This window comes from Fringilla coelebs, assembly GCF_963513975.1.
Source record: "Fringilla coelebs genome assembly, chromosome: 10".
NCBI lineage: Eukaryota > Metazoa > Chordata > Aves > Passeriformes > Fringillidae > Fringilla > Fringilla coelebs.
The window spans coordinates 18,640,291-18,660,320 of record NC_140036.1 but is presented as its reverse complement, the minus strand read 5'-3'; the positions used below and the strand labels follow the sequence as shown (position 1 = coordinate 18,660,320).

The window sequence follows — 20,030 nt, the reverse complement described above, 5'->3', positions numbered from 1 at the left end:
AATTTTCTTAATTTTACTTAATTTTTTTGTGTCTGGGTTTATCTGAATGTTGCTGGGATGTTTCATCCTAGTGCACTGTTACATTTGCTGTCTAGTCCATGGAACCCTCCTGTGTCTGTGAAGGCAAGTGTATTGCATGTTCTCTGAGACTAATGTAAAAGAAAAAACAAAACCCCAGATTGAAGCAGAAGAGCAAGTTTTGCAACACCATTTATTGTCTAGGCAAGCTCAAGTGTGAGCCCTTGGTTTGAGCAGTGGGGGGGGATTTGCTTACAAGTGCTTGGAGGCAGCAATTGTGTTGCTGAAGAAAAGGTTACATGGTTTACAGGGAGAGCTGCAAAGGTGAGTGCCAGAACCACACAATGACAATTGTACTTCCCTGCAAGCCTTCCAGGTAACTGCAGGATATAAGTTTGTTGCAGAAATTAAGAAATCTCAACTATTGTGGCCTTCAAAAAATGACCTAAGACTTCCTGCGTTCAGAAATCCCAGCGGTGCTGCCCCTGCTGGCTGGCTGTGAGCCAAGGGCTGCTGCTTCCTCAGGAGTGGGGATGGGCAGGGTCAGCTCCACCACTTTGGGTGGTGAAACCTCACTGGAGGCTGAAGTTCTTCTACTAGGAGCTCTGAAAGACAAAAATTTACTAATTAGGATACAGAAAACCCTGCATCTAAAGGAGTGCTGCCAAGGGTGGCTCACAATGAAGCCACCCAGTAGCCATGTTCATTCCAGAAACCCCCTAAAAGGTCTCTGTAGCCACCACCACTAAATGGCTTCAGTAACCCCTGGGAATGTTGGATCATAACTGGGTCAGCATGACACAGGTTCTATTTGAGCATACATTGAACAGGGGAAAAAGGTGCTAGTAAAAACATCAATATCTTTATTTAATTAGGAAGGGGTGTTCACACTACCAAGTCTAAAATGTGGCTCAAAATTGTCCTTTTATAACATCAAACCACTTTTTTTTAGTTAGAGCACAGTAAACAAAAGTAATTATTCTGTAATTATTGGGTTTTCTAAACTGTAATGGATGCTGAAGTAAACTTCCTCATGTGCTAGAAGAATGTAGTAAATTTAAAGGACATACTAAGGAGAAAGTTTTTACAGAGTCTTCAGCAAAAAGAAAATTGAGATGACCTTCAAGAGTAAAGAATTCTTTCAGTTATGGACTAATTTTATTGGTTTAAACTTGATCTTAGAAAAACCTGAAAGCAACCCAAGATTGTTAGAACTTACCTGGTAGAAGGTAGTGAGCTCTGTGGGGTCTGAGAAATCTGACTACCACTGGGAGAAAGAGCCACAGGAAGCTCTAAATTGTACTAGAAAATGTGGAAAGAAAAAACAAGTTGACCTGATGGCTGTATAATAAGACTGGGATATCAGGAGCATTTATAGTGCTTGGCATTTGAAGATATGTTGGAAGCAGGTGGACACTTCCCTGCTTTCCCATATTCTGAGCTGTCCTTGAAAGACACTCAGTAATAGGCTAGAGCTCTCACTCAAGATTTTGGTGGCAGTAAAGTGGAAAGCTCACCTTGTCAAAGTACATTTGAAAGGTTGCAAATAAAGCAGGATTTGCTTCTAGAACATCAGCTATCACTTGGTTGACAGTTTTGTTGAGGGCTTTCAGTTCCCGAAGATGAATGTCTCTCTCTTCCAATGTTTCTGTTCCACCTTCCCTCCGAGACTCAATTTCTCTGGATAGTCTGGAACACTTAACACAAATATTTTAAAATAATTTTCTTATGAAAATATAATACTTTTTCAGAAACCTGCTAAGTTAAAATCACAGAGTTTAACCCAGAGAGCTTAACCCACACTACTGTCCATAAAGTTAGAAGTTCTCATCAATAAACACACAAACCTGTTTTATAACCCTGTTTAGTTTTGGCTTCTGTTCTTCAATGTCTTTCTTCAGCTGGAAAATAAGAGCTTGTTTTTCCTTCTTTTGCTCTTTGAGGAGGGCCTGCTGCATCTGTATTACATCAAAGTGCTGTTGCATGCTCTGCAAATTCATTTGAACAGTAATATTAGTTTATAAAGCAGGTTTGGTATTCTTTCACATTTTGTATTTGTGGAAGGGTCTGTTGTCATTACTACTTGTTTCTAAATGTAGCTCAAGCAATTAGTGCTAATCTTAACTCAAAACTTTATGCCAGTTCAACTGTTTGGTGGATACAGACCTGGACAAAGAAACTCCCAGGTAATTTACATCTCTTTTAAGTGCACTGATAATGAAGTTACAGGTATGCCTTTTCAGATATATCTCAGAGTGGCCACAAACTATTTACTTTGCATCCTACCAATTTACCAACCTATCCTGAAAATAACCCCAACATTGTTTCCTGTAGGAAAAGAGGGATACCTTTGACTGGAATTAATAAAATCAGTTCCATAAGGGCAGCTGGGTTTTTTAATAAATAAATAAATGGACCTTTAAAAAATTTAAAGTCAGGAATGGGTTTGCTGTAACACTTCATTATATACCAGGACTTACTCCCTGATGAAGATCTGTGTCCCTTTTCTTTACCTTAAGAAATAACATCTCTGAAATAGGAGCTGTGTCCTGTGGCGGTGGAATAAGCAATAGGAATCATTATTGACTGTAGGCAGTGACTCAGGGCTTAGAACAATCATGTGGAATTTGACCATGTGCCTTTGCTTTTTCTGCCTAATAAAATTATAACTGAAATGTCACACACCAGAATCAAGTGTTGCTCTTTCCTAAGGTCCAAGTGAGTTTTTGATAACCAGGGGAGCCATGAGTGATTCCTTGCTATGGAGCCTGAGACCACAGGCTCTTGTTTGCCTGCATTTAGTGCTCAGCCTGCTAAGTTGCACGTCACCTAATTTAATCCTGTTTAACTGAGGCACCCTCAGTGCTAATAAAACTGAATCTGTTCCAGAAAAATCCTGGGGTGTAGATGCCAGAGTCCCAAGCTGTTTGGATTTCTATCTGTGGTGCTGGGCAGGATGGTACCATGGTGCTGTGTGCTGCACATGTGGCTGCTTTAGTGGCTGCCAGAACAGCAGCTGTCAGTGTGGGATTCTGAAACTTCTAGCTGAATGTGACTAAACCCCTGAAATTCTGGTGTGATTCAAGAAAATTCAAATAATCACTTTTTGAAAGGGGATGTAGAACCTTTTAAAAATCATATATTAATAAAAGAGCAGAAAAAATTGTACCACAATTTCCTATTCTTCCTCTAGGATGACTTGCATGGATTTAGCTACATGCTGCAATCTTGTCTGACTGAACTTTACTTGGATTTTACCTGGATATTTTCTTGAAGTTCCTTGATCTTTCTTTTTTTGTATTTGTATTTTTCATCAGCATCCTTTTTGTCCTTTTCTAGTTTCAGTTTTTCCTCAAGTTCCTCACCTGTGATCCCAAACAATGAAGCAGCATTATTGCTGTGCATACACCTCAATTTTCATTTGAAAATAACTGCATCTCAGAATATTACTATATTGGTGTTGGCAGTATTTCAGTGCCTCAAGGTTTGAGGGGTTTTTAAGAACTCTCCTACTAATTCCAAATCACTGTGAAAGAGTAACTGACTTCATGAGGGAGAATGATTTTAGAGCTACTGGTTCCAGAGCCAGCAGAGGGCACAAAAGTTAAATAATAAGTATTATTTAGAATTAAGTTCTATTTTCTATCTAATTTCTGTTTCACATACTTGTCTCAGGGACTGCCTTTAAAGAGTTTTTGTAGTGTCTGTTCCAGTTTTTAAGTACACACAAACTGTTTTCCATAGCTGTGATTTCTTTTTCAGCTTTGCAGATCTTTGCATCCAAATCATCACCTTCTTGCTGAAGTGCTTCCTTTTCCTGTGCAGCCTGAAAGCAAACCCACTATTTTAGGTGACTGCAGACATACTGAAAATATTAAGATAATTATACAGAAAATATTTATTATACAGCAACCTTTTGGGGTTAAAACCACTTGAACTGAGATTTGGTTGCCTAGGAACTGGAAGGAGGAGTTAATTACAGTATTGAAGGTCTTTGAGACATTTCATTATGGATACATGCCTCTCTGCCTGAGCTCACATAGGCCTGCCAGCAGCATCTATATTTTGTGGAGATCAAAATAAACAGATTCTTGTTCAAGAACCAGGGTACTGCATTTTGGATAAAGACAGATTATTCTCTTTTTTCCAGTGAAAAGCTGAAGTATACATAGGTGACTGGTAAGTGAAAGGGGAAAGGAGATATTCTTCAAGGTATAACCCCATATGGTAAAATGAATACCTGGAGATGACTCTGTCAGGTAGAAGAACTTAAGGTCCTGTGAGATTCCAATAAAGTTCTTTCCAGTTCATAGTGGATTATAACTTGACCACTAATTCTTCTGTGTTTGTAAAATAATGAGCACTGAAGTGAAGTTTTCAAAGTGCTCAGAATTAAAGCTCCACATAAATCTTGTGAAATTACTGTATCATTTAAATAACCAATGGTGTCAGATAACATAAAACAATAAGACTCAAAGTAGGCAGTAGGCAAGGAGGTTGTCTAAGAGCCCAGGGAAATCTACAGCTCAAATAACTGATTTATAATGAATGATGTTGGTAAAATACCTTAATTGCATAGTAGGCCTGACTTTTCATCTCTTCTCCTTCAGGTGGCATCATGGAAAGAGTAAAAATTTCATATTTGCGTTTCAGTTTATCAATTTTCCATAGGCGATCTTGAAATTCAGCACTGATTTGTTTGGGGAGAAAGTAAATGGGTTGAGAAAATGTTTGGTAGTATTTTGTGGGCAATTCTTGCTGGAGCAGTTTACATTCCTGGTGTTATTCCAGCAGCCTGTACCAGGAATTGTGCTGCTACAGGTCTTGGTGGTTTTCTGTGCTCTCCCAGCCACAAACATCCCTTGTTCTGGTTACCTAAGTGCCTTCTGAAGTTCTAAATGGAGTCAAATCTGTTTTCACATCCCAGATCACTGCATCCCAGGAGGCTGTGCCAGGTTTGGCAATGCACTCCTAGAGCTGCCCCAGCTGCCCCTGCTGATGGTACCTTAACATTCCTACTGCAGGATGAGTGTGAGAACAGCCAGGAACAGTCCCAGATCAGACCCTGGAAACATCCAACAGCTGGGTGACACCAAAGGAAGAGGGCCACAGTCGGTGCTCTCAGTCACACTAAATCATTCTAATTCCCATTGTGAGGGGTGTGGTCAGCAGGGCAGCTCAGCTGCTGAGGTGTTAATTTCTTGGCTGAATCTAGATACTGGGATTTCAGGGCTAAAACCATCCCAGATACTTTGGACTGATTATTACAGGAGGGAATTGCTTTATAAGAAGGTGTATATGTAAGTAATAAGATTTAATTTATTATATAGGACACATAATGGAAAGCTCATTAGTTAAAAAGAAGAAAAAGCCCAATCAATTAAAATACACCACAAAGCAAACCAGTCTTACTGTTTGAATCAAAGAAATTACAGTTTTATCAAGCAGCTGGGAGTAGGCCCTCTTTAAAAGCAACTTTTCTGTTTCAAGTATTTTGGCATACCTCCAGACACATGGTTTCACATGTCCAGATTATTTTGAAAAAGGCATAGTCACACACACAGTGTTTACTGTAAAAAGATGTCTGTGACTGGGGCTTCCTCTCACTTCTGCTGAGGCTCCTCACTCACACACAGCAAGGCCACTGATCTGTTCACCAAAGTGTTAAAGCTGCAGCCTAGGGGGTCACAGATGGGATCTCTTGCTGGCCTCAGCTGTCTTGGTAGATAACTTTGAGCAAGATTTATTTAATCTTCAATTTCTCTAATGGTTAAGCTGGGTAAAATGATTCTCTTTTTAGTAAGTCCCCATAAAAAATGCACTTGGTCCAAGTTACAATTTTAATTTCTGTAAGAACAGTTACCTCAGGTTATGCCGTTCCTGATCCAGCAGCCTTATCTGGGAATCCAGCATTGCCTTATGGATCCTGATTTCCTCAGTTCTTTCTGCTATGACTTTCTTTAACTCCAATTGTTGTTTTTCCAGTGTTAGAACTTTCTCTGCTTTATTACACAGAGTATTTCGAAGGCGTTTCAGTTCTAGTTTTAAGAGATTATCTTCCACCATCATCTCCTAATCAGTGCCAAATGGTATCAAAATAAGAAATCATTCTTTTAATTAAGATTATTTATAATTTATTAAGTTAATATTTATTCATTATTTTACTTTTCATGCATACACAACTGTAAAACTCTTTTTGCTCTGCATTTAAAAGTTTTGTCATTTTCTCATTTGCCAACAGTCTAACACGGTGACTGTGACAGGGGTAGATTGTTTCTTGAATGGTTTTATGCAAATTCATCAGACTTTCTAATTCAGGCTGCGTTTTGTGTTATTAGACTTTTCCTTCTAGAACTTTTTCAGTTTAGGTGGTTTCAAATAAAATAAGAGACCTTACAAGGAGCTTTCTGGAGCAGTTAATATCCCATTCGAACCATTAAAACTGTCTTGGAGTATATTCCAGATTTTGTAGGCCTGAAAATCATGTTGTTACATGAACAATTATTGTATATACCAAAGCTTATGAAAAGCAGCAAGTAGTGAACTCCATTAGCATGTGAATACATTAAATAATTCTTTTAAAATATCATATATGATTCCAACTCGACCAATTTTTATCCAAGTGCTTTTAGGTAATCCTTTTTTTGTTCCTCTGAATTTCATCCCCCCAAAAGAGTTTCATGTGTAGGGAACAACCTTTCATTGAGGAGGAAGTGCACCAGTTATGTCAAAGGCAAAATTCCTTCCCCTTCTACTTAGCTCTTTGCTACTATGTTAGTGCTTCCTTTAGGAAGGCTACTGCAGAAAAAAAAATTGTGCCATAATTGGAGGAGTAGGAAGTCTATTTGCTTATCAAAATGTGAGGAAAGGGTTTACACATTGTTTCTAATTCCTTAAACTGGAATACAAACTGATTCCAATCATCTGTTAGAAAAAAAAAGCTTGCAGTTTAATAACAATACTGTGCCAAACTTATTATTAGGTATCACAGCTTGAGCGTAAAAACTCAGCGTTATGTAAAGACATCCTTGAGCAGTAAATATATTTTCTATTTTACAGCTAATTGTTTCTCAGGGGAAAAAACAGCAACACCCACTGACCTGGTGGATATTGTAGTATAACTAATGTGGGATTAAATTGGTATTTCATCAAACTTCTTGCTGTGGAGGGAGAAGATGCAACATTTTACCTAGTAACATGATAGTGGTGAAGATGACTTCAAAGTCTGGGAAAGAAGTGTAAATTAGAAAACTACGGAAGGTGTACTAATGTTTGTAATGATGTAGCACTGTGGAAGGCAGATGACACCCCAAACAAACAAAAATGTCCTGCATTAGTAAAGTTTCAAGGTAACACTGTACCTGCTTAATGTGTTTTGCTTTTTTTAACTCCTGAAGCGATCTCTCATTGAAAAGAGTTAGTTCTTCTATCTTCTCTATCAAACCACTTGTTTCTTCTCTTGTCTTATCAATTGCTCTCTTGGTGATTTGGACATCATTCTGTTTCAAAATAAGTTTTATTGAACTTATTTCAGTGAATGTAAATTGCAACAAAAGCTATGAGTCAGTTTTAAATGAGATGAGATCCTGGAACCAGGAACCATCACCATGATGTGTCCAAGATGCTGCTCTGCAAACTGCATGGCATGACCTCATGCAGAGTGATGCATGGGGAATTTGGACAACTTTAAATGCCACTGTACTTGAGAATTTATGAAAACTATAAAAGTAATAGCTTTACAAAACAGCATTCTCCCATTTCTGCATGGGCCTAATGATAAACTCAGACATTTGCAAGTAGTCAGTCACATGTTGATGAAAGCTCAGCTTGTCTTTCAACATTCAATACTTGTCTTCATGCTAAGGTGTCTCACTTGAGCAGTAATGATGTATTTTTCTGGAAGTTATAGGGAATTTATGAAATTTTCCCCATGGGTTACACAAAGTTCTGATACCCTTTAGTCTAATACCAATTTCTTAATTTCTAAGACCCAATCTACTTAATTTGCTGAGGTTTTTAAATCATACACAGTCAAAATTATGTTCTAAGGAAGTTACCTGAAGTTTCCTGTACAGTGACTGTAGAGCATCATATGCCTTTCTCTTTTCTTCTAAAGTTTTCTTAAGTTCAGCAACTTTTCCTTCCAAAACTTCTTTTTCATCTGAATTAACCTCCCCTTCTAACCGTGACAGCCGTCTCTGTATTTGCTGAATATAAAAATCCTGTTAAAATAAATTTGAAGAGAATTAATAGTCTGAGATAAGCAATAAACTAAATGTTGGCTTTAAGACAGTCACCCAATTAAGCTATTGTTTTCTGGCTTTTAGACCTCATTAGCAAAATATCTCAGATGACTGATGAGCAGTGATGGTTAGGGGTAATCTTCTAGAAGACTAACAAAGCACACTCAGCACAGGCAGCTGTAGGGAGGCTTACAGTGGAGTTGCCATCTTGTTGCTACCAGTGGATGCTCATATAAAAGCAAATTTTCAAAGTGGTGCATAGGAAATATGCACGTAATCCAATTAGTAAATAACAGGATTTTGGCATGTAGCTCTTGTATTGCTTTAAAAATATACCCTGAGGTGTCTGTGGTTCAGAGGGATCAAAGTAAAGAATGGATTTTAGGAATTAGTTGTAAAAGCAGCAGATCCAAAAAATAATGAAACACACAAATGCAAAATGTAGGTGATATACTTTGTCAAGTTTCAGTAATTTCAATTTTATCTGTACATCTAGAAACATAAATAAATGCAGACTTCAAATGATACAGCTGTTATAACATTTCCAAAATGGAAAACTGTTCAAGACTACAGAATTCCAGCAATGTGCTATCAGTAGACTCAAGAAACAGTCACAATATGAAAATACATTATTATTTTACCTGGTTGTATATTAATTCTTGTTGTTTTAACAGATCTGTGTCAAGTTTGCACAGTCGACTCTTGAGATTTTTAAGTGATTTTTGACCTCCCTCAATTTCTAGCAGAATAGTCTTCTCCTTATCACTCTGCACTTTTAACTCCTGAGTCTTCTTGAAAAGTAGGTCCTTTAACTGTCTCATTTCATTTTCTTTTTCCTGGTGACAAATAGATCATTAAGTAGAAGAAATAAGTAATTCATCACAGCAGGATTAGTTTCTGAGGAATTGTTTTTATTAATCATAGATAGAAAAAATATTATTACAATATCCATTAATATGAACATGGAATTTTGTAAGTCTTCAAAATGGTTGGCAAAAAAAAATCTATTTGACTTAAAGAGGAAGCAATACTTTTTATTAATTTTTAAAAAATCTAATCCTACCCTAAAATTACATGACTTTTTTTTTCCAGTTATAGGAGTGTTCTTCTTTTCAGCCTTTCAGCAAACTAAATTCCTGTCATTCTTTTCAAAAAAATCTCCTTACTGCCTCCAGCATCTGTGAATATTTGAGGAATATAATACAAAGCTTTTCAATGGTTTATTAAATTTTGTAACACTGTGTTTGCACATATATGTACGTGTGGGTTTATCTATGATGGAATAATTCTGAAAAATAACACTTTCTAAAATCACTCTCTCAGAGGGAAGTTGCCATTAATACCTAAATCAGTGCAGGAAATTAGGTTTTAGCAGGATAAAGAACAATGCTGAACATTTCAGGTAACCTGAAATGGACTGAAAACAATGAAAATTGAGATTATTTTCTTTTTACAACCCTAATAAGGAAAATAATTTTATTTTTTTCCCTCCCTCCTTCCACCTCTCCCACACAAGTAGCCAAAGACCTTCCAAAGGTCAGGCCACTAAGCATGCCAGTTTCCATCCTACAACAAGTGATGTGATTTCCCCTTCCTGTTCCAAAGGACTCATTTACATTCAGCTCAAGTCTGGTACAGAATTTGAAGATGTAGATTTAAATTAATATGCAAAACACCTGAGAAATCACTTTTCTACATTGATTAACAATGTGTTTATTCTGGATTTAATATGTATGTAACCATCTTGCTGGCTTAAATAATGGTGAAAGATAATTTAATGCCTTCTCTAAGGGTTTGTAATCACATTGCCCATTCTACCCAACAGAACTTTTTTGTAGTTGAACTTGCTGTAAGTGCAATTCCAAATTCAAAACTGCAGATATAAAAGGCAAGTGTAAGTTTAATATGAAATTATTATGGACTGTAGGACATGTCAGTAGGCTTTGCATCATGCTTGAACAAAGGAACTTTCTTCTGGAAGCAAACTGATTTTTAAGCATGTGCTAAATGCTGAGCTGTATTTCTGAAGCTAATGACAATTATAAATTCATCCACTGACACTTTATCATGATTTGACCTTCACTTCATGGTCCTTATTGCATATCTGAATTAATTTTTTGAACAGAAATTGTTGCTCTCCCTTTAAGTGAGGTTGTTAAAAGAGATAAGACATTCAATAAGCCTCACTGTTCAACAGTGTTTTGCCACAAATTGTACAGGGAGAAGTACCACAGAACTGGAGAGCAAAACAGTGACATTTCATCCACATTGTTCCTGTAAATATCTCTTCATGTGTGTCTAATGGTGATGGAAGGGAGGCTTCTGACTAATACATTACAGACATTGTTCAAGAACAGTTCATCCTAGCTAAAATATTCCCCTGCAGCTGTGGAGCTGCCAAGCTCAATGTCATCTTAGGTTATCTGCCACAGACATGGGTAAAGAAACCCTGCTAAGGCTTTTGCCACCCTGGAAACTGTCTAAAGGGGAAGAAAAGAAGGTTTTCATTTTAATGAAATGCTACATCATTACTTGTTTTCAAATTATCTGAAAAGCCAAAACAGCAAGGCCTGTAATTTAAGAAACTCTCTATAAAGGAAAGACATCCCATCTCTAGTTTCTGAAAGTGTATTTAAAATGTGTGATTAATGCCTGTGGAGTTAAAAAGTTTCGAAAATGACATTCACTCTACTGCAAGGCATCATTTCACATGCATGCTCTAGGAAACACAAAATGGAGAAGAAAAGAGAGAGCATACAGTGGTATGAGAGAGCATGCAGAGGTACAGCTTTGTTGTCAGTCATGTGGGACACCTGCTGTCACATTAATTTAACCTGGTCATTCTGGAGCAATGAAAGCTTCAGAATATCCAATGCTCAGTTGTCCAGCAAAATGCAAAAAAATATTTCTGTCATGTCTAGTCAGAAACTAAGTAGTGAAAATACTTTAAGAGAATTAGTAGCAAAATGACAAAACAGTATAAGGATTTCCTGAAACTCATGAAAGTTCAGAAGATGGCATTACAACACTGCATTTATTCAAAATCTCTTTACAGCTAAGCAGATGATAATGGATTTTCCCCTTATACTTAATGTTTCTTAATCTGCAACACAAGAAGTGGGTTTTCAATTTTTTTAAAAGTATTATTAGGCATGTTAAAAAAATAGTCACTTTATTATAGCTTGTATATTCCACTTCCCAGATCAAAATCTTTATTCACAAAAATGAATCTAAAATGAGCCAGTAATTATTTTAACAGTCCAAAAGTTGGATGTGTCAGAGTATCATGTAGCAGAATTAAAATAATGAAGAGCAGACCAGGCCAGCCAAATCTGATTAAAAGATTTCTAAATATTTTTTAAACTGTTTGCCAAAATTGCAGCTCTTTGCAGGTTTATAAATTTTGGTGGTGTTTTACCAGAGCCAAGAAGCTTTTGGTGGCAGTGATACTGAAAAGTCATCCTGGCAAAATACTCACTCTTTAAAAACCCTATTGATGGGTATCAGTATCCTGAACTAATACAGTTGGAATTACTAGGATCATTTATTTTCCTGCAGTTTTCTCAATACAGAGATATCAAAATGCACACTTCAATATTTGATGAAATAGATACATGTCCTATCAATACTTTAATTTCATTTTAATAGAAATTTTTTAAATTAAAGAGATAATTTTAAAATACAAAGCTTGCAAATACAAACAACTTCTCATTTCTAGAAACCATGAAAAACATTTTACCTCAACACTTTTTTCTTCTTCTTTCAATATTTCTTCCAACCTCAAAGCTTTCTCTTCTGCTGTGAGTGTCTCCTCAATTGCAAGCTTCAGTTTATCAGAAAGACTTGCATTTCTTTCATTAAGAAGTTTTAAACTAAACAAAATAACAGAAGTTAAATGTAGGTTGCCTAGACAATGCTGCAAAAAGGAAGCAGCAAATCTGACCTAGCAGTTGCCTCAGTCTAAACTTCAATCTATGATAAGCAAGGCCCTGATTGTTCTTCCCCCACCCTTTAAAACCAAGGATTACCAAGAGTATTTTGCCTGAATTACCCAGTGAAAATCTATGCATGAATAATCTATGCAAGAAAGTTGGAGGTTTTAGTCATTAACATTATTTAAGGTTCTTTTCTATCTCAAGGTTGTATTATTAATCCTTACAAATGTTATTTTTAAAGGTCTGTTTCTTACCTGGCTTGTTTTCCCTGAATTTCTTTCTTCAGATTGGTAATTTGTGTTCTCAAAGACTCTAAATCAGAAGCAGTTCTGTTCACAATAGATTTCAAATTCTGCAGCTAACAAATGACAAAATTGAGCAAGAAAGCTCTTACTTACTTTGGTACATGTTAAGATACTTCAAATTATATTTTCCTATTTATTGGAAAGTATTCCATTGCTTTTAAACAGTGCTCTCCAAATGAGGAGTGCTGCAAATTCTGAGGCACTGCAAAACGGCCCAGCTAGTAAATTCAATAGACTAATTACACAATATGAGTACTGGGAAAAAATAAAAATAATTAAGAGCATGAATTATGAAGGTGCTATGGACTGCAATTCTTGTCCAACAGCATCTGTATAGTGGAACCATGGTTTTATATTGCACAGTTGACTTGGCTGAGGTTCTTTGTGAACATGGATAACCTTATATATCTAATGAACATTTCTATGTCAAACTTTGCTGGATACATAAAATTATTTTGATTAAGATATCACTGTAACAAAAATACACAGATATTTAATTTGGTAATAAATACATGACAGCATAGACTCATTAAATAGGATAGGAATACAATCAGTAGCTCTCATCTCCACAGTATCACTTAGCAGCATAAGTTTAATTGTTTTCACTTTCACAGATGAAGAAAACTGATCAGGAGCATGTATAGCAGGTTTCTTAGAGGTCACAAGTTGTTAGCTGAACTGTCTCCTTCCTTCCTTGTTTCTCACATGCATCCCACAGATATTCTAATAAGGGGAGACTGTTCTATTATCCCATCATGGAGCATTAATTGTGAAAAACTTCAAGCAAGAATCTCACAGCTTGATATGAAAACCGACCAATTCTACAAACCCTCAAGCTTGCATGAATTATAGATAATCTAATAGCCTACACCTTGTTTGAGCTACCTACAGTTTAATTAGGAGATCACTCTATAGAGCACCTGCTACAGAAAAGCTATCCCAAAGTTAAGGCAACAGCAGATGCAGGAGTTTTCAAAAATCACTAAGCTTGCTGAGTACCCCAGTGTCACCATTTTCTTGTTAAGAAAAAGCTTACTCAGGTAATACAAGTGTATCCCTTCTCAGCAGAGCCATGAAACTTGAATTACTTCTTAGAAATACTTCTACAGGCATTTAAGTAATTAAGCAGTGCAGCCCACTCCCAAGTTTAAGTGCAAATTCAGTATGGACAGCATCAAGCATGGCTTTTTCACAGGGCAGCCCTATCCCACTGCCTCTTGATTAGAAAGCCACAGGAAAGCAGTGGGTGTTTCCCCCAGGAATTCTAACCTGACTACCAGACCATCAGCACACACTTCTGAGAGCACAGGACAGGAATCTGTCTGGAATCTGCAAGAGATTTCTCTCATCTTTATACAATACTGCAGTCTATGTCTGCCAAAGGAAAGAAGCCTCCTGAGTCATCTAACAGTGCTGGACCACTTAAGAGAAAATTCATCCATTTTATACCCACACAACAGAGAATACTTTCCAGTCTTTTCACCACTCTCAATGACAGGATTAAGTTGAGGGCTCAGATCCCAATAAACAGGACTTGGCTGAGAAAAGCACCCTTTTGCTGAATTATTAAGAGCCTAGTATAAAACCAGATAAAAAGAAATGCTATTCCTGTATTTCCTCCATCTGGTGCTCAGTTCTAGTTCCAATCTGTTTTCCTGAACTGTTTGGTCACCCTTACCTCATCCTGCAGCTGAGTCCTTCGAGTATCCTGAGCCTGGAACTCCTTTCGGAGGTTGTTTGCTTCCCGCTCAGCAGTGAAGATTTTCTTTTCATACTCCATGTTATTAACAGTTTCATTTACCAAAAAGGCAGTCTTCTCTTTCAGCAAAATTTCTTTGTTTCGGATCTCCTGTTTTATCTCTGCAATTAGCTGTCAGGATAAAAACTTTTTAGATTTGCTTGCATAGTTGTATCAGATTAATAAAGGGTACAACCAGAAGATCATAATAAATTATGATTACTACATGCCTGAGACAGCCCAGTTATCATTCTTAAAATTGCTTTATTCCATGGATACATCACACCAAACACTACAGCGGTTTTGGGCAGGAAACTACCAAAACATTCCAATATTTTAAAAACAAAAAGACACTGTAAACTCTTATGAAAATAAAATAATTCTTTATTGATTGAATTGGGAAAAAAGAAGCTAAGCAGAACTTCAGGTAGACTTGAAACAGATGAAATTACACAGGAAAATTACCAGCATTAATGATGCTTACTTTACCTGACAGATTTATAGTTACTTAGTGAAAATTGTGAGTTTTGAAAGGTGAAGTGAAACATTAGCTACCCAGAAAATTATACTGTAGTTTTGATGTTAAAAAAACCACCCCACATCAAACCCAAACCCCAGAGATGGATCAGTTACAGCAGCTTTACCAAAGCACATTGATCTATCTCCTGATCTCTTTTCTGCATCTGACGAATTGCATTCTCCCACTGCCTGATGACTTCTTGCCTTTCTTGATGAACCCTGCGAAAATCCTCAGCTGCTCTGTCAAGCTCCATCTGTTTAAAAGAAAGCACCTCCATGATTTCTGAAGTTAAAAATGCCACATATAAACAAGGGATCTTTGAGAAGCTTAAGCACAAACCTGGGCTGTGATGGTTTCTGTAAGCTCATTATCCAGAGCTCTGCGCTTCCGGTTTGCTTCCATGGTCAACTTTTCTATCTGAAGGTTTAATGACTAAAATGAAAGGATATAAGAATATTTGAAAATGAATATTTTGAAATGAAGTATTTGAAAATAAATAGATCACATTTTATAAATTCTTAAAGCCCTGCTACAGTCAGGCCTCAAATTATTGAGGCATCAATTTTATTGTGTTTTAGAAAACAAAAAATGACAGTGTAGCCTCCCAAATTTTCAGTCAGTACAAGTGGCCATAAGAACCAAACTTCAGCAAGGCCAAAGTAACCCTCAACAGTTTTTGGGTTCAGTGTTTAATGAGTAAAAAATAAAATTTCTCCTCACTCTATTTAAAGAATATTTTAAAATAATAATATTAATAAATAAGGAATAAAGAATATTTTAAAATAATAATAACCAGGGTTACTTATCTCTACATTAATAATATACTTGGGAACTCACCCTTATAAACTCTGAACTTTTGACTAGAATTCATCTTTATACAGATATATATGCTTATGTCTTCTATTATTCCAGGTAGCTTTACTGAAGCAGCTGTAGTTTGTTCTCAGCAATATTAATAAATTCAGTTCTAAAGGGAAATCCTACACTATTCATCCATACTTGGTGTGAATTTTTGAACGAACTCCTCTTAATTCAATGCCACCGTTTCCTAGACTTTATTATCTATTTGTGCACCCTCTCAAAAAATTTAAACTTAAATCTTACCCAGATTAATAAGCAAATTAATGTCTTCAATTATGTCTCTCATTATTGTAAAACCTGCTCTCTCAACTTCAAAATGAGCCTCATATGGAATTGCATTGTTGTGCCAAGGGGAAACCAGGTTCAAACCAGTGTTGTACAAAATCTTGTCTTTATTTTATCTGACTTGATAACATAACAAGGTCTTCGAGTGATAAAATGGTTCTTCCTTTGGTTTCTGAGAATTGCTGTCATTTCTACTTACTCCTAGTTTCTCTTCATCTTGCAGTGCATACTTCTGGATTGCACTGGCATCATTATCTGTACGGTTTAATTCCTTTAGCCAGCTCTCCAGAAGTTCCTCATCCCAGTCCATCTGTTGCTTTAAGTTTTGCAGCTTCTTAGTGGTTTTATTTATAGTGTTCTAATAAAAGAAGAGAATATTAAAGGTTCAGTATCAGATGTCTAATATCCATTGAATAGTAATTGAAGCAACCAGTTCAAGCTACTGTAACAAGTCTTACTCACATCTTGTCCATAGAATTGATAGTTTGCTTTTTTATTAATTATACTTGAGGAATGCTAATGGACATCCTGGTCTTAGAGAAGAAACAAGCCAGTAGGTTGCCACAAATTTAAAAGGCAAATAATTTTAAACAGAAAAGTCAACTTCTGGAAAGATATATCCATATTTGTCCCATATAATAAACTGATCTGAGGCATCCAAGATAAAGTTTCTCCGTCACTCATTGAGGCCCAGTTGTTAGACCGTTATCCTACATATCAATTTTCATATGTGACCTCTTCACATGACCATGAAGAGACATCCTGACACAAAAATGAGAGAATCTACATCCAGATGAACAGTGTGAATGTCTTCATCCTGCTACCCATTCTGAGAGACTGGAGATTACAAAGACTTAAGAAGAAAAAGAGCAAATTTTAAAAAATAATTAAATAATGAATAGAAAGAAAAAGAGTTCCAAACCCAGAAGACAACCTGTAATTGAGTAGCATTACATTACTTTGTAGCTTAAACCAAATCTTTGATCTTGAAATCATGACCCAAAGTTTATTTTATGTAGAGAAGATTTGCCACCAACCATTTGATTTTTAAACCATTAAGAAAATACCTGTGAGAATTAGAAATACAGTGAGATGCATGCATGGCTGTGTATCTGGCATTAAGAACAGAATTCTTTCAATATCTAATTAATACCTGCTAAGTCTTGACCAGTCTATGCAATAACATTCTCAGTGTCATTCTATTTGCCTACACAGGGAAAAGCCCATCCAGATCATTTACTACAGTTTATAAGCTTTGTTATAATTAACTATTCGTGACTTATACTACCATGTGCAAGTGAGGACAAGCCATAAAATTTTGCAATATAGGTGCTCCCTTCCAAAAATTCAAACCTTACTTCTTGAGTGGTTTTCTTTTCTCTCAAGGAAGCTATCTCATCTTTCAGTCGTTTAATGTCGTTTTTGAGACGTCCATATTCTCTCTCAGCAAGGGCTTTAAAGTGATTTTCAGTTTCAATCTCATTCTCTTTGGCTTTGTAAAGAGACTGCAGAATAATAAAGTTCAGTATTTTACAATAAACAAAAGGCATACATCAGCAATCTTTTCTTTTATATATAATTGAATCCCAAGTCAGAGGTGGTTTCACCATGTAAATAAAGGAATTTTCAGAGAAAAATTATTGTTTGATTTTAGTGTCTCAAATACACATATTCTTATATATACATATGTACGTTGTATCAAGTATTCACAGATCAACCTTTTGTAGCCCTAAAAACTCAATTCTAAGATTTTTCGCCCAAGATTTAGAATCTTAACATTTCTACATCAAAATCTTGATGCTCTTGATCATCAGTGACTTTACCAGTGATCAGATCCAGGAGGCACAGCAAAAACAATATTTTCTTGTTCTGTGCTGAGAGAGACCTCCCCTGCTGGCCTATAGCAGTACCTGGATATTGCCTAACCTTTCTTTCCTTTAATTCAAGTTAACACTTGAACCTGGCCAAAAAAATTAAGTTGTTCAGCTGCAGGGAAGTTTCTTAAGACTTTTTCACCCAGGATATTTTATCTGAAAGGTGTAAATATTTGTCTCAAGACTCCCTAAATTAGCCCTTTCAGTCAGTTAATTCAGAGTGTAGGTAAAGACTTAGATCTTGACCATCTCACTTCATTTTTCATGTCTGTGAATTAAGCCTTCACCAGCATTTCACAACTAATTCTTCACCATTATAAATATTACAATCTTTTTTCCCTTACACTGGTGTTTTTCTTGACCATTTTTTTTTTTGGTATTAATATCTACAAAAGTCCCCATTCGGGAAGAATTCTAAAATGCACCCTTCCTGGCTTTTTCCTAGGTACAGCAATTTGAATTTTGGTGGTCTTAATGACCATCAAATAATATCAGTGAAGTACATAGTTTAACTTTTCTTTCCTGTAGAAATCCTGCAATAAAGGCCTAGCAAATCTCTAACAAAGCTGGCAAAATAGATAGGGACATCAGCCACAGAGAGAGAGACAGGTTACAGAACTGTCTGACTAAACGGACCTGCCGGAGGGGGTGGTTTACCTGAGAGAAGTTTATCTCTTGTCTCACGTTTTTCAAATGAGACGTCATTGCCTCTATGCGCTCCTCACAGTTGGTCAGCTCATTCTGCAGGTCCTCTTTTTCCTTTCGCAACCTGTTCAGCTGTTTGAGAGTTAGAATCGTCAAGTTACTGTTTGTGGTTAAGCGCTTATTACCTGCAATTACCTAAAAACAGTCACTGCAAGTATTAGTGAGAAAATAACGTAAGGAGTAGCTGTTACATCCCTCCAAAGCAGGGAAATGAGGGATTTCAGGAGAAAGCCCGGAGCTTTGCCTAGGGAAGGGACACCTCGCAGCGCTGCTCCTGCGGGCTCGGGGGCTGCGGTGCGCGGGTGCCGCTCGGAGGAGGGGATCGGGGATCGCCCTCACCATTCCCCGGGCAGCTCCGCGGAACCCGTGAGCTTTCCTTCCTTCCATCCCTCCCTCCCAGGCCCCGGGGGAAGGGCGAGCTCCTCTCCCCGCGCTCACTTGGTCCTCCAGCGCCTTGTTCTCGGCGTTGGCCACGGGCAGAGCATAGCCGGCCTCCCATTGCAGATCGGCCAGCACCAAAGCGGCGGTGGTGGGGTTGGACAGGTTCTCCATGGCCGCGGAGGGGTCCGCAAGAGCCGGGGCTGCGGCAGGGCCGAGGCTGAAGCGGCTCCGGGCGCTTGGCAACGGCGGCAACGGCGGCTCCGGCCGGGAGGGGCCTCGGGCGGCGCCGCCCCCGCTGCGCTCGCGGGCCGGGCCGGGCCGGGCCGGGGCTCGGTGGGGTCAGGGGGCCGGGCACGGACTGTGCCGTTCGTGGCTTCGCTGCGGAGGAGGGTGTCAGCCCCAGAGCCGCTGGCAGCCCCTCAGAGCCCCCCGCTCCTCTGCCAGAGGCAGCTGCACCGGGCCTGGGGCCGGCAGAGGGGCGGCTCATCCGGCGCTGGGGACGCCAAATAGGTCTGGAGCTGCCAGCACCTGCCGCTGGGGACAGCGCCTGGCAGGCGGCCGGGAGGGTGCACTGTACGCGTTTGTGAGCAGGCCTTTGGCATCATCTCCACAACCAGCAGGTGGGTTTCCCGAGCCACGCCGCGCTCAGGTGACCATAAACACTAAGGCCACGTCCTCGTGAACCTGCCTGTCACCTTGTGAAACAATCTGTTCTTCTGGAGTGTAAATTACCCTGTGTCCCTGGGTTCCACCATTCCCAGACCAAGGCAGACACAACACTCTTGGCAGGAATCACTGAGCCATAGAATGGTTTGGGTTGGAAGGGTCATTAAAGCTCATCTGGTTCCAGGGACACCTCCCAGTAGCCCAGGTTGCTCAGAGCCCCATCCAACCTGGCCTTGGACAATTCCAGGGATGGGGCAGCCACAGCAGCTCTGAACAACATGTGCCAAGGCCTCACCACCCTCACAGAAAAGAGCTTCCTCCTAATATCTAATCTAAACCTACACGCTTTTAGTTTGGGTCCATTCCTCCTTGTCCTGTCACTATATGCTCTTGAAAAAAGTCTCTAAAAAAAGGAAGGGTAGCCTTGATGCAGAAGCCCTCCGTTGGTGACAATTGTCTGGCTAAAGCATCTGAAAAGACATTAAAGGAAGTATTCAAA

General features: G+C 38.2%; 1 protein-coding gene across 1 annotated transcript; it reads right to left on the bottom strand.

The window, feature by feature from the left end:
• Window positions 1-463: 463 nt before the first annotated feature.
• On the bottom strand, window positions 464-19,036 carry CCDC39 (coiled-coil domain 39 molecular ruler complex subunit; the record flags this gene model as incomplete). The annotated part of the gene is made up of 20 exons (XM_084212276.1): window positions 464-623; window positions 1,238-1,320; window positions 1,536-1,715; window positions 1,866-2,006; window positions 3,277-3,383; window positions 3,685-3,844; window positions 4,585-4,708; window positions 5,882-6,090; window positions 7,380-7,517; window positions 8,076-8,240; window positions 8,903-9,097; window positions 12,001-12,133; window positions 12,451-12,554; window positions 14,180-14,371; window positions 14,884-15,012; window positions 15,099-15,191; window positions 16,105-16,263; window positions 17,264-17,410; window positions 18,437-18,556; window positions 18,923-19,036. The coding sequence occupies 20 exons, from the start codon at window positions 19,034-19,036 to the stop codon at window positions 464-466; spliced, it is 2,853 nt and encodes a 950-aa protein (XP_084068402.1).
• Between the last annotated feature and the right edge of the window lie 994 nt (window positions 19,037-20,030).